Consider the following 13,747-nt stretch of genomic DNA (forward strand, 5'->3'; position numbering starts at 1 on the left):
CCTCAACATGTACATTTCAAGCATGAAACATTTCAGAACTGAGTACTTTTGAGAACTCTATCAAATTTGGCTAAAAGTAACTGTAGGATTCAAAATCTAAGGGAAAGGGAGAAGATCATACTAAAATTAGAACAAATTTTATCATTATCTGATGCAAAAAAATTGCTATATTCATGTTCTTCATGTTAGATTTTAAAAAGAATAACAGAGATGCTATGCTATATACTCACACATTCTTTGTAACTGCATATAATACACATGCATACATATAAATGCATATGAATACATAGATATTACCATTTACTAACAAATACGTTTTTAGCAAAAGCGGAAAATTTACCTTAGCTGCAGCTTGTGGGAGGTCAAATGGAATACGTTGCCTGACTTTGGGAGGCAACTGAGTTAGAACATCATTCTTCAGTCTTCTGATCATTATTTCACTTAAAAGTTGATGTAGTTGTTCTAAATTTGAAGCTCCTCTACAGTCCCAATGAGTTCTTTTACCAAAAAACCTGAAAATGAAAAATCAACACTGAGGGTAGAAACTAGCTCTTGCAAATTCAATGGAAACCTTCAGTACATAATTAATTTTAAAACACACTATTAGATATGAAGGTGTGCTGGATAACAACACTTGGTGTTCCTGTTTACAAGATGATTGCTTTCTGTCTGATTCCTTCCAATGCTGAAGTCAGAGCTATTTCAATTTCCCAGCAGATACTGCTGCCTGCAGGCATTACTACCCATCCGATGCACGCAGTCCTCTATATCATCCCCGCTACGCTTCCCTTTCTACAGGAAGCAGAAGCTTTAGGTATAATTTTATAACTTTTTTTTCAATGGACTAACGAGAAGAATATACTACCATGAGAATGCTCTTTATTATATTATAGAGGGGAACAACTGAGATGGAAGCTATCATGAAAGCTGCAAATATCACCATTAACATTCCTTTGTTTCCCTCCCTGACAATTCCCTCGTAGTTACAGTCAGAGACAGGATTTAAAGCTTAAGGTACCATCTTTAAATGCAATACTATTTAATGACCGAGGTTAAATAGAGGAAGTAGGTTTAAGGTTAAAAAGCTAAAGGTTGAAAAGAGAAAGAATTCATTAACTTAGTCTTCCTTGTTCTTTCTTTGCTTTGACGTTTTTTACGGAAGTGTTGCAGCAGGAACAGCAGCTTTTCTCTGTCAACATTGCCAAGATATAATGAAATAATGAGCATGACAGATTTTGCCGCCTTTGGAGAAAAGCCCAGGTAGCATTTTCCAAGGTCAGGAAAGTATGTTGCAAGCATGTAATTTTACTGATAATTTTTTTTTTTTTAAAAAACATCATTTAGAGAATTTTAAGCCTTACTGAGCTTATCAACAGTGTTCTGGTTGGCTGCCTACAACAATTTGTGAAAGGGGCCGAAGGACTCACTTCTACACTGGTGAAGTACTGGCATAACATGCTCAGAATGCTATGTAGATGGAAGGCAGCAACATCTTTTGCTCGTATCCCTTCTTTGGCCTATTTATATGGTTGTCCTTGGAAAGGTTTCCTCCCTCCAGCTTGAGCACTGGAGATATAAAAGCAACGGTAGGCAAAACCTGACAGAAATACTTTGGACCTCATCTTTAGAAACAGGTGCCTATGAACACCTAAGTAAAAAAAACCCACAATATTTTCACATAAAGTGCTGCATAAAATAATCCTATCAAGTTTATTACCACAGGATGTTTTGTTTCAGCCAAGTCAGGAAGAAAAAGTTATTTATTGAAAGCTTGCCAAACCCTGAACTTGATTTTTATTACATTTATGGTATTCCAAAAATAAGATAATCATCTATGATTGAGTAGCTAACCATGCTGTACCCACGCACACTTGTGGTGTGAAAATTACAGATGTATTCAGTCAAAACACCATGGAAAAAATAGCATTTCTCTGTCTGAAAATTAGACAGCACTCTTCAATGTTATTTGAAGTTAAATGCTGATAAAATGCATATGATGGAGGGAGAAAAACAAGTTATATGAAAATGAAACCATGTAATTATTACTGTAAAAATTAAACGTAAATGCTAGCCAATTTAGCTGATAAAATCTATTGTTTTGAATACATGCAAAGTTACAACTTAAGAAATGTTTTAGCTAAGAATTTTTTCAAAGGTTCTTCCCTTCTCATAACTTCTTTCATTCCAGATTGTAACAGATTCAGATGGGTAAAACTAAGCATTTTAAATCAGAGCTTCTTCTATCTACTCTATTTTAGAATATAGCTAGAGAAACCGATCATTAAACTAAAGTTGAGGGAAGCAAGTCAGAGGGAAATGAATCCTCCTTAAGTTAATAACTTAAAGCACACGAAAATTAATGAAAGAAGCAAGGGATAAAAACGGGTTAAAATTCATTAGGCACATGTGTGGAAAAATGTGTAATGAACAATGTTACCTAGCAAATTGGAGGCAAGGTGGTGGGCAAGAACTTACAATGCCTATATTCGATCCCTCAAACAGAAATACAAACACACTACCACGCTTTTGGGAGCTTTATACCTTTACTTTTACTCAGTCAATCTGTAAAATACAGAGACAAGTATTGGACTTTTTTTCCACCCAAGTACGGTGGGATAGCAAAAAGACTGGATCCCGTAATAGAGAGAGATGCAAATTATTGCATGATATGACCATAAGGCAGAGTCAGAAACCCCTAAGTTTCAGCTGTAGCTGAAACTCCAGCTCTAAAGTAAGACCTGTACACTTCATACTAACGACAGTAAATTTGTAAATCATGTTACTTAACGGAACACTGGCACTTAAACTTTATTTCAAACTTTAATAGCTGCCAATTTTGTCCTCAAATAAAACCTCCTGTCAATTTAATCCTTCTCCCAACCCTCTTTGATGGAGGAGATGGTATCTGACCCTGGGTTTCCAAGCAAGATGGGATGATACAGCAACAGAGGTACTACTTACCGATTCTCTCACTTCACATGACAAGAAAATCAAAGACACTCATAGGAAAATAAATGAGCAAGTACAGTAATACCTGACACGAGCATTGCAGTATTTTTTGGCATATTCATTCCAAGTTCCAAATCTTCTTGGAAACAGTGCCTCAATCTGCATGAAAAGCTGTATAAAAAAATAGCCACAGTGAAAAATTGCCTGCAAATGCAAGACTATTCAGAAATAATTATTACATGATTATTATGTTAAGTTTACATTCAATAGTTGCACAAAAAATACACAGCTTGGCACACATACAAAAGCCATTCCATAGGAGTATGCATGTGTCTTGAGACAGGACAGTTGTGGGAAACCCTCAAAGAACAGAGCACCCTGAATGCCATAACACAGTGCTGACGACTTGGAAAATATTTATACTGAACAAGACAACACAGATGAGATGATGTTATTCCTAAAATTACAATTTTTGTCATTTGCCAGGTACATGGGCTTCTGCAAAGCTTCAGTGCAGGTATTCCATGAAGAGTCGTTGTCTTAAAATACATGAAAAACCTACTCATTCTTAAGTTTTACTTCAAAAAATAGACAGTGTCAATACAGACCAGAAATTTCACACCTTTCTTCCCGGTTGAGTAACAGGAGGTAAATATCAGTTTAGACAACCTTAGCCAGAAAGAATCCTACTTTACAAGCTGTTTTACTGTCAAAGCTTTCTGGATTCAAAGATCGCTACTAGATCCAAGACACACTGTTGAGGGGTAGCAGGGGTAGCACAGAGACAACAGTAAAATGGAAAGCTCTCTCCTAAATATATTTCCCTGCTATCCTCTTAAGTCTACTGTACATCGCTTCTGCCATTTACGCTTTCATATTACTTAATCATATGTTAGTGACCTCTCCCAAGAAGACAATTACTACAGCCTAATTTTGTTCTTCACAGGCTTCTTTCAAGACAGAAGTTAGAGAACTGAAAATCAGTATTAAGAAAAAAAAAAAACAAAACCAAAATCAATTTATTTGCCGAAGTAAAATGCTGCTATTTTCACATAGATCGAGGCCAAACAAGAAACTGCCTGTAATTATTTGCTATAAATGTACGTAAATATAAATGAATAATGCTTTTCATTTTCTATACACATTCCATTTAAAGACTTCATAGAAAGATTCTGCTTATGACACAAAACTGATTAAAGAAATGTCATGCTTTTTACATTCTGCCTTAAGAAGCCATGGCAGAACTTTGGTATCACTATAAAAATGTCTCAAATTGTTTTCCATTTGGTCATGAATTTTGACCCCATTACTGTGATCAAGGACAGCTTGTATGGAATTTCCTTCAAAGACCTTTAGCAGTGTTGCTTACTGCTCTTGGTATCAATGCACTGTATAAAAGCATAACACTTTCTAACTTCAGTTCTTCTTCCAGGGTTGGTTGCAATGTCTTTAGTACATGTGCAGGAAGTTTCATAATTATCCACACCCATAGATATAAATATTTGTTTTAAAGCTTTAAGCAAATACTCATAATACACCAAGCCCTTTTTCATACAGCGGATATCTTTCTCAAATTATAACTTCTCTGAACACATTAAATTATTAAAGGTTCTTGGCATAAGTTCTATTTACACAACAAGAAACTCTAAAGTGTAAAGTACTATTTATATAACCCTTATAAGTTCCCTGGATACAAACCAGCTCTTATATTCCCTTTATTCCCACATTTGATAACGGCAGTTTTCTTGGGTTCAGTATAAAACCCAAGTGTTTTTTGGTTTCCTTTCTGTTCCTCCCCAATTCCCTAAGTTGAAATTCCTTCAAAGAAAAATTTGTCTTTCTGGGCTGCAACAAGCACAGGATGTATTTTTTCCACTTATGCAATACAAGTGAACATTAGAAATATTCAAAAGACCAGCGATAAACAAAGGACTTCCTATATCAGATGATGAAATAGAAGATTTAATACAAGTTCTTGTCTACCAAGGACTCTCCTACCCAGGAGAAACAAATAGTTCTGTACTGAGGCTCTTTATTTTCTATTTCACCCAACAGTCGGTCTGTTACATGCAAGATTAATCTCTTATAAGAAACACTGTCTCAAGTCACCTGTGCATGAGCTTGAAACAAATTTGTAAAACATCAATATAATCAACTCAAACTAAAAGACATTGTTTTAGTTTCTTACACTTGTGCTTCCTAATGCAGTTGGTGCACTGTTTGATGTCATAAGGCATGTAACTGTATATACAAAACTGTTAATTTATTACTGATACCATCCTTAAAAAAAAAAACCAAAAACACAAAACACCCAACAACAACAAAAAAAACCAAACCAAAACACAATATGTCAAATACCTCTTCAGGTCTTCCTAGAGCAGGAGTTCCAGTAAGAAGAATAGCTCTAAGAGCTTTCTGCACAATTGGCAACAGAATCTTGCTGCGGGTGGCATTTCTGGATTTCATATAGTGTGATTCATCAATCACAACTACCTTAAAGTTCTGCCTGTACAAAGCATCTACTAAAGTCTGTGCATCAGAAGTTAGCAGCCCATACCCCAGAATCGTTACTTTGCTGGTTGATATTCTCCTAAAAGAGAAAATCCAGAAGTTTTCTTAGTAAATTTTCATTGTAGGAAAATTAATATAGCAAAGGAATTATGCCAAACTATTTTTTTTTAAGAAGGTATATATGACACCTTTTGGAATGATTAATTAGTGGGTTGTCAGGCTAATAACAACAGCTTTCGGTGTTTAAAACATTCTAGCATCTCACACTTCTAAATCACACACATTTCATAACCATTTTCAGAAGACACACACTGCATTTAAAAGGAGTTCATTTATCTGGTTGCATTGCTTCAACTTGCGCTCCCTTCGAGGAATATCGCATGGGACAAATCCACTTTCTGGATAAAAAGTTTCACACTCAAGTCAGATCATGATGTAAACAGCACCCAAACACCCAAAGTAACAATGTCTCTTTGCAAGCTATCTACTGCTCTGTGTACAAAGAGTCACCTTACCAGCAGCCTAAGATGACTAACTAGACTGTCTCTGAGTATTTGGGTACTGTAAAAGTACAGCCTGGGCTCAACCTCACCACCTGAAAAAAAACATATCTGTATCAGAGCTGTCTATCCAACTTTTTTGCTCAAACAGAATACAAAGAAAACAAAAAACTGGAAGCAGGGAATCAACAAGGCACAAGATGAAAAATTGGTATTTAGTTGGAAAGGAGCTTCTTACAGTAAATTTGAAGACATATATAGGCCCAAGGCACAAACTGATTTTCAAATCACTAGAGAGCACTGTGGCCCTTCAGGAGCCTTTGAGCAGCACAGGAACTCGTAGAGCTGTTAGACAAACAAGTCCTCAGGATGGGAGTCACAGCTGGTCCGCCCATCTGTGAGACACTACTGCTCTGCTGGCATGATTTTTATTTGTTCTCCAGTAGCAACAGATCAAAAAATCAACTAAGTTGAACTTTCCTCGAGTATTTAAGAGGAAGAAAGCATGTGCATGTGCACATTCGTGCTTCTGGATATGGAAGAAGAGGCAATGGTTAGAGCACTGGCACTGTGGTCAACGCTCTACAGACTCTGGCTGTTACAGTATAGATAAATGTAGCAGCCAGGAAAACAAGAATTTACCCTACCCCTTTGTGAAGGACAGACAAAAAAATTACAAATAAAATTATTTATTCAAGAAACATCCAACTTCAAATTTAGTTAGAAATTATAAGAACCTAAATTGATGCCTAAGTATATTTTAACCTGCTTAAATTAAGTTAAACAACATTCAAGCAGTAAATTTCATTGCTGAAGTTTTGAAGAAAAGCAAAGTATTGAACTGAGAGAAATCAAAGCTGAACATATGGAAGCAGAATTTAACAAAATGCTAAACGAATTCTGGCAGCTGTATTTTTGCATTTTCTTGCAAATGCATAAAACACTTTTTAATGTTAAAATATTAATTAGTTCAACATCTACCTCACTTATAACTAGGAAGCCTCCTGGGAGTTAGACAAGCAGAAACCGAAGTTTTCCTCTTCCCTTGTTGAATAAAAGTAAGTGATAATGGTTAAGGTCTACTCCTTTTAAAAACCTTAAAAGATAAAGCAAACCGAATTCTGTTTGCCATTTACGTTTGCCATCGTTTCCCTTAGCCCACATTTCTCCTTTCTGCATTCAGCACTATAAGCATTACATTTTGTGTATTTCAGCTAAATAGCTTAAAAAAAAAAAAGGCTCATTCAATCCTTATTTTAGTTCTCATGTTCCTACAATAAACAAATTTTGACTATCAGTAGCAACTACCCTTTGATTAAGCTTTTAAAATGCATTTTCAGTTGGATTTCTCTGGTTACCACAATAGAAGGTTCCAAGCTACTGTCTCATCTAGACATCTTGGTGGTCAAGTCACTTTCTGATACTTCCCAGACAACATGAAGATCAGTCTCCCTTATCCAGAAGTTTTAGAATAACACCTAGACATTACCGTGAAATCAACCAAGTCATTTACAGTAAAGCAGACTAAAAAATACCCTTGTAATTCAGTGTAATAGGAGAGTTATTCTAATAACACACACGACTTGTAGTCTCTCTTTGATGAATTCATGCTATTAAGTCTAAAGATAGAAAGCCTAGGTCATGATGACCTTTTCAGTTATTTAGAGAACACTTATTCTAACTTATAAATTTTCTCAGTGTGCTAAATAGAATTCTAACAGTAATTACTTCCTTATTTTGTAGTGTATACCAGAAGTTTTCCAAAAATGTGTTCAAAATGTTTTACAGAAGCTAATGAATACAAGCTAATTCATCAGACTTGAGAAATAACTGTGTATGTTCAATTTGAGACACACTGAAGTAATCTAATTTTCAGCAGACAAGCAGTTGCTACTTTGCAAAAACCAGACCTCTCAATTTCAAAGGAGATGAGTAACTACCCTAACATAATAATACAAAACTGGAAGGAGTGGCTGATACACCAGGGGATCATGCTTCCATCCAGAGGGACCTTGACAGGTTGGAGAAACAGGCTGACAGGAACCTCATGAAGTTTGACAAGGAGAAGTGCACAGTCCTGCCCCTGGGGAGGAACAACCCCGTGCACAAATATATGCTGAGGGCCACCTGGCTGGAAAGCAGCTTAGCAGAAAAGGACCTGGGGGTCCTGATGGACATCAAGTTGAACATGAGCCAGCACTGTGCTTTTGCAGCAGAGAAGGTGAATTGTATCCTCAGCTGCATCAGACAAAATATTGCCAGTGGGTTGAGGGAGGTGATCCTTCCCCTGTACTCAACACTGGTGAGGCCACACCTAGAGCGCTGTGTCCAGTTCTGGGCTAATCAGTGCAAGAGAGACACGGATGTACTGGAAAGAGTACAACGAAGGGCTGTGAAGATGACTAAGGGACTGCAGCACCTCTCCTATGAGGAAAGGCTGACTGGGACTGTTTAGCCTAGTGATGAGAAGGCTCGGGGGGCATCTTATTAATGTATATAAATACCTGAAGGGAGGGTGCAAAGAGGACAGAGCCAGGCTCCTTTCTGTCGTGCCCAGCGACAGGACCAGAGGCAATGGGCACAAACTGAAATACAGGAGGTTCCCTCTGAACATCAGGAAACACTTTACTGCAGGGGTGACTGAGGACTGGAACAGGTTGCCCAGAGAGGTTGTGGGGTCTCCATCCTTGAAGATACTTAAAAACGACCTGGACAGTCCCGGGCAACCGGCTCTAGGTGGCCCTGCTTGAGCAGGGGGTGTTGGACAAGCCTTTCTATAGAAGAATAACAAACTTTACTCACCCAGTATCAGTTTTGTTCTGAATGATGCTAATATCATCTGGAGAGAGTTCTGGAATCCACTTCTCCATCTCATCAACCCAAGGGTATCTCAGAGATGAAGGCACTACAATTAAGAGGGGCCATTCGTTTTTATAGTAATAGGAAATGGCAATTGCTTGAATTGTTTTACCTAGCCCCATCTGGGAAAAGAAAAGAAAAGAAAAAGAAAAAAGTTAAAAATAGAACTCTCTGCTCAGAAAGCATATTCCATTCAGAAGAGCCAAAAAATATTTTGCAAAGACAGAACCAGATAAAGGAAACAAAGCCAAAGAGCTAGTTGCATAGTATCTTTTTCATTGTCAATTTGTTAATGCAGATCATCTATGAAAGAAGATGCTTCTCTTTAAATGGATTAATACATATGTTATATCCGGTTAGCTCATTAAAGCTAAAAAAGAAGCATTTCCATTCATTTCAGAAGATTTTCTGTTCAGGTCCTTAGTAGGGTACACTATAAAGATCAAAAACTCTTTAACTTGTTAATGTACAAAATCATTTTAAAAAGACTATTCAAAGGAAAGAAAAATATGAGATGTCTTCTTAACGTAAAAATGACAACTTAGGACAAAGTTGCATAGGCAACATAAGAACAAAGGAAGATCTATATGAAGAACTCTGCTTTTGACTCAGTAGGTCAACGAAAAGAAAATACTGCTGTCATTCACCATAGCTAAGAGTTTCTCTTTGTTCTGTGACACACAAGAGGAAGTCCACCTAGTGGGGAATTCAGATTTACAGACAAGGTGAAGGGTAAAGATACAATACATGGATATACATTTAACAAGAATGTACTTGCTTCATATTGTTGAGATAGGAAGGCTCCCATCTAATGAGTTATGAACATAGATAGCAACAGATGAATATAAGATCCAGATTTTAGGGGTTTGTTTAAAAAAATAAAACCCCCAAGATTTTATCAAATCATGCAGCTATTTTCTCTACTTGTTCACATGGCAAGAGATGGTTCCAGACTCCTGTTAAGCACTAAAGCAGAGACTGGCCTTAAAAAATTCTGTTCAGGTTTTCCACAGAGTCCAGTGGGTATTTGAGTTGATTTGCTGCTATCTCATGACTCACAGTACAGACACAAAAGAACAACCTATATCCTCAGTATTGAGTTTAAATGGAGTGATGTAATGATATCACGAGGAGACTTCCCAGGTATAGAAGAAAACATAATGAATAGTTCTACTATTACTAGAAAGAAAAATAATCAGAGAAGCACCGTGATACTAAGTTTTCATTAAAAACTGCCAAGTTTTCATTAAAATTTTCCTGCAAGCCCCCCTTGTGTCACTAGTAGTGCTTGAGCCAGCTGAAAGCAAATCCAAGCAAAAAAACCAACCAACCAACCAAATCCATTCATTTTTAGTTTGTTGCCACAGTAGCCTCCCTAACTCAGACTGCCCAGGCACTGGTGCACCGGTGATGATCCAGACAACTGAATTGAAAGGAGCAGGGAATAAAAAGCAGGTCTCTTGGCAGTAGTGCACCCATAACTGAATCTAGGCCCCATATAGCCGGTCACCAGTCTAGATCGTAAGAATGTGAGAGATAAGAAAAAAATGTAGAAAATATTATGGTCTTGCTTTTTGATTTAAACACATCTTTCTCAGTCATGGAAATGGATGACATGGAAAACCTGAAATTTTGGGGGAAAAATGTTGTCTGTCCCCCTCCAAGAAAGAATGGCAATATATTTTAAAAATATTTTTCAAAAAGATACTACTATTAACTCAGTTAATATTTTTTTAAGATTTAACAATAGAGGAGATTTAACCTGCCTAAATACAATTAAAAGTAACCTTCTAAGTTTTCTCAAAGATTCTTTCAAGCTTATGTCAGGTTTCTTCCCCCCCCCCCCCCCCCCCCCCCCTTAGATATTTTCAGAATATCTGCTGAATATCACAGGAATTAGGCTTCTTTCATTACTAACCTTTCTGCCCACATCTCTCAAACAAAAAAAGTCACATCTGCATGAAGTACATTAAAACAAGAAAAATGGTGTTAGAGGAACAGGAACATCACTTACCTCATCAGCAATCATACACCTAAAATGAGAAACAAGAAGAGAGGGGGGAAAAAAGCAGAAATTAATAGTAAATATAACAGATAAACCAATACTTACAAATTGTTTACTATAAATTTAAGTTACGGATTTACTGAATCAATGAAAAGAAAAAAAGGTAGACTTCATTCCTACAGATATCAACTACAAAAAGTAAATTTGGTATGAATTTTATGGTAAGTATGCCAGTTATTCTAAAAACGTATATTTAATTTGTTAGCATTACTGAAGAACTTGCATTGTATAATTGAATTGCTGCTTTGGTCTAGTGCTATATTACTTGTAATCTTAAGAGACATTTTCAAGGCAGAAGTGCATCTTCAATTTTTTTTTTGTCTTTCAGAAATAGCAATGTTTTTGCTGCTTCATGATTAAGGATTATTTATATGTCAAACTGACTTTAAAAAGCTGCTTTCCAGAGCTGTCACATTTGTTTTGAAATACAGACAGACACTCCCTCTGCCCGACCAATTGTACTAGCTGAAGTAATAGAAAATGAACTTGATATTTCTTCCCTTTTTGGAGTCACTTAGTTAACGCTACTCCATATAAAGATAATGACAACTCCAAGTCCCCAGTCAAAACTAGTAAATTCTGTTCAGCATATTTACATTTTCTAAACATTAAATGCCATCTTTGATATGAATTTCTTATAGATATTTTAAGTTATTTAGTTTATTTCAGTCATTTAGTACATACATTCTTAACTCAAGTACAGCCTAGGGAACTTATCTGTTTCTAAACAGCCCATGCAAGCTTCTTCATCAAATCTTTGAAACTGGATGAAGGACAAAGGAAATTATTCGATGGACATTTAGTTAAGCCATTAAATGGATGATGTTGCATCTTTCCAAATGTGTACCCTCAGCTATTTTACAAACTCAGCTCTCAGCTATTTCACGTACTTTTACCTCCACTACTTTACAAACTTTTCCAAGCTGGAAAAAAGCCCACAAAACAAACAATCCCCCCCAAAACCTAACCAACAAGCCTATCCAATTAAAAAGCATTATCTAAAGAATCACAAGAGCTGGTTCTCTCTCTAGTAATTCGTAGATAAAATACATATATTAAATTCATACACACTAACAAATTCAGAGGAAGGCACGAGTCCAAGCAAAAACTGTGAAGATAAGAAAGAGGTGAGGAGATAACCTACTCCCTTTAAGTCTTACAGCAAGATGATGGCTTAAGGTTCCCTTTTCTCTTATAGCAACCCTGGACTGCATGAAGATACAGGTTTGCTAAGTATCTTCTGACCAGAATCAATGCTGGGAACTCCAAGGCAAGATCTGAAACAGGCACTAAGTGTGAATTTCTGCAACTTCATAAGAATTGAATAAGAGTTTGACAGCAATACCTGCTTGGGCTACACTTAAATAACTGGCAATTAGATGAATTCTCCAGCTACTAAGTAATCTGGGAAGTTTTTCAAGCATTGTATAACTTCCTAAATTGTCATAAAAAGCAAACTGGAAGAATAACTCCCACCAGTCTGTATCCCAGTGCCACACAAAGGGCATGGGCTTAGTCAAACCATTGACTGAGAAATACAGCAGAAAGTGCTGTTGGTTAAACTAAGTGACAGCAATAGACTGACAGCTCTATGCAGTCCGTCACTTTGCTTGAGGACTTATAAATGTTTACTGACAGAAAAAAGCGCCAAGTGTCAGAAATGATGAAATATTTCAAGCTCTGGAAGGGAATAATCTTCACAGGCCACTCTGCTTGTTTTCCCCCTGACTCAAGTATCCTTCTGCCTTGTGCTTTTCACCTCTTATCCCCAGTAGCTTTCAGTCATGGACGCAAACTAGTCTTGATGAATTGCTCTGGATGAATTCTTCTTCATAGTCTGTTCCCAGCCACTGCATCTTCTAAGGAAACTGAAATTTCTCCTACTCCTGTGGCACATAACTAGATATGCACCCACCGCACCATGGCACTCAAATGCAATGTCTCTTCCATGAAAAAAAGAAAAGACCTTCCAGGTCTTTATGTCTATAATAAAATTTAACACACCAAGATATAAATGTTCTGTATTTTGATATCGAAAATCTTTTAAAGTAATACAGAACTGCTTTTTTAGTGTTAGGTATTCTGAAGCTAGTGTAGCTATGTAAAACTGCAACAGAAGTAGTCTTTTCTGCACAAAAACCAGCCACTTTACACTCATGATTAACGCTTGCAGCACCATCAACTTAGAGCTGTCATTACGTCTAATAACATGCATCTTGCCATGGGGCCAAAACGGACATTTCTGTGGTGAAAATAGAAATCTCAGCAGAAAATGTACACTGGCACTTTTCAGACATGATGTGCGAGATAAATGTTTGATACTCTGAGAAACATGGTATACTGCTGCTTGCTCGCTCCATCTGCCAGTGTAAATTTAAATGCCTACCAATTTCATCAGTTTCTTTCAACTAACATAAAAAAGAATTCAAAATGTATCTAATATAACTTAATTTTTTATAAGTAAAAACTTATCTACTTGCAATAGCTTTGTAACCACGCTCCCCCGCCAAGTTGTTAGGGATGGAGCGATGGAAACAAAGGAAGAAAACATAGCAAAAGAAGCCCCCCAAGTCTGCACAGACTGACAAAGGAAAAAAAGGCAGGAAGAGAATTATTTTTAGTGGCGACTCATGATTGTGGGGCCTTAATGCCTGTGATTTGCAGCTGGGCAAAAACAATTATTTGCAGACAACTATACGCAATTCTAATTCTAAAATAATGTCAGTTTTTGCTCACTTCAAAGTCTGATTTTTTTTCCATTTAATATTCATTGTTAATTGCTTGAACTGAAGTTTACAAAACAAGTCTTTCTTTTTGCAGATTCTTTCAGAGGCCAGCTGCTTTCAGCACATTAACCATGTTT

General features: G+C 36.7%; 1 protein-coding gene across 11 annotated transcripts in view; it reads right to left on the minus strand.

Annotated features, from left to right (window-relative positions):
- ZRANB3 (zinc finger RANBP2-type containing 3) overlaps positions 1-13,747 on the minus strand; it is a 52,656-nt gene that overhangs the window by 17,285 nt on the left and 21,624 nt on the right. For 9 of the 11 annotated variants that reach the window (XM_087733645.1, XM_087733643.1, XM_087733642.1 and 6 more), the window contains 5 exons: positions 10,834-10,852; positions 8,763-8,941; positions 5,308-5,539; positions 3,035-3,120; positions 341-512 (listed from right to left, as the gene is read on the minus strand). In XM_087733645.1, the coding sequence (XP_087589771.1) occupies positions 341-512; positions 3,035-3,120; positions 5,308-5,539; positions 8,763-8,941; positions 10,834-10,852 (688 nt within the window). Of the gene's footprint in view, positions 1-340; positions 513-3,034; positions 3,121-5,307; positions 5,540-8,762; positions 8,942-10,833; positions 10,853-13,747 lie in introns of those variants that run through there. The other 2 variants (XM_087733652.1, XM_087733651.1) reach the window with 2 other exon arrangements.

This window comes from Nipponia nippon, unplaced genomic scaffold, assembly GCF_047370975.1.
Source record: "Nipponia nippon isolate SJK-2023a ecotype South Korea unplaced genomic scaffold, ASM4737097v1 scaffold_5, whole genome shotgun sequence".
In the NCBI taxonomy this organism is placed as follows: Eukaryota; Metazoa; Chordata; class Aves; order Pelecaniformes; family Threskiornithidae; genus Nipponia; species Nipponia nippon.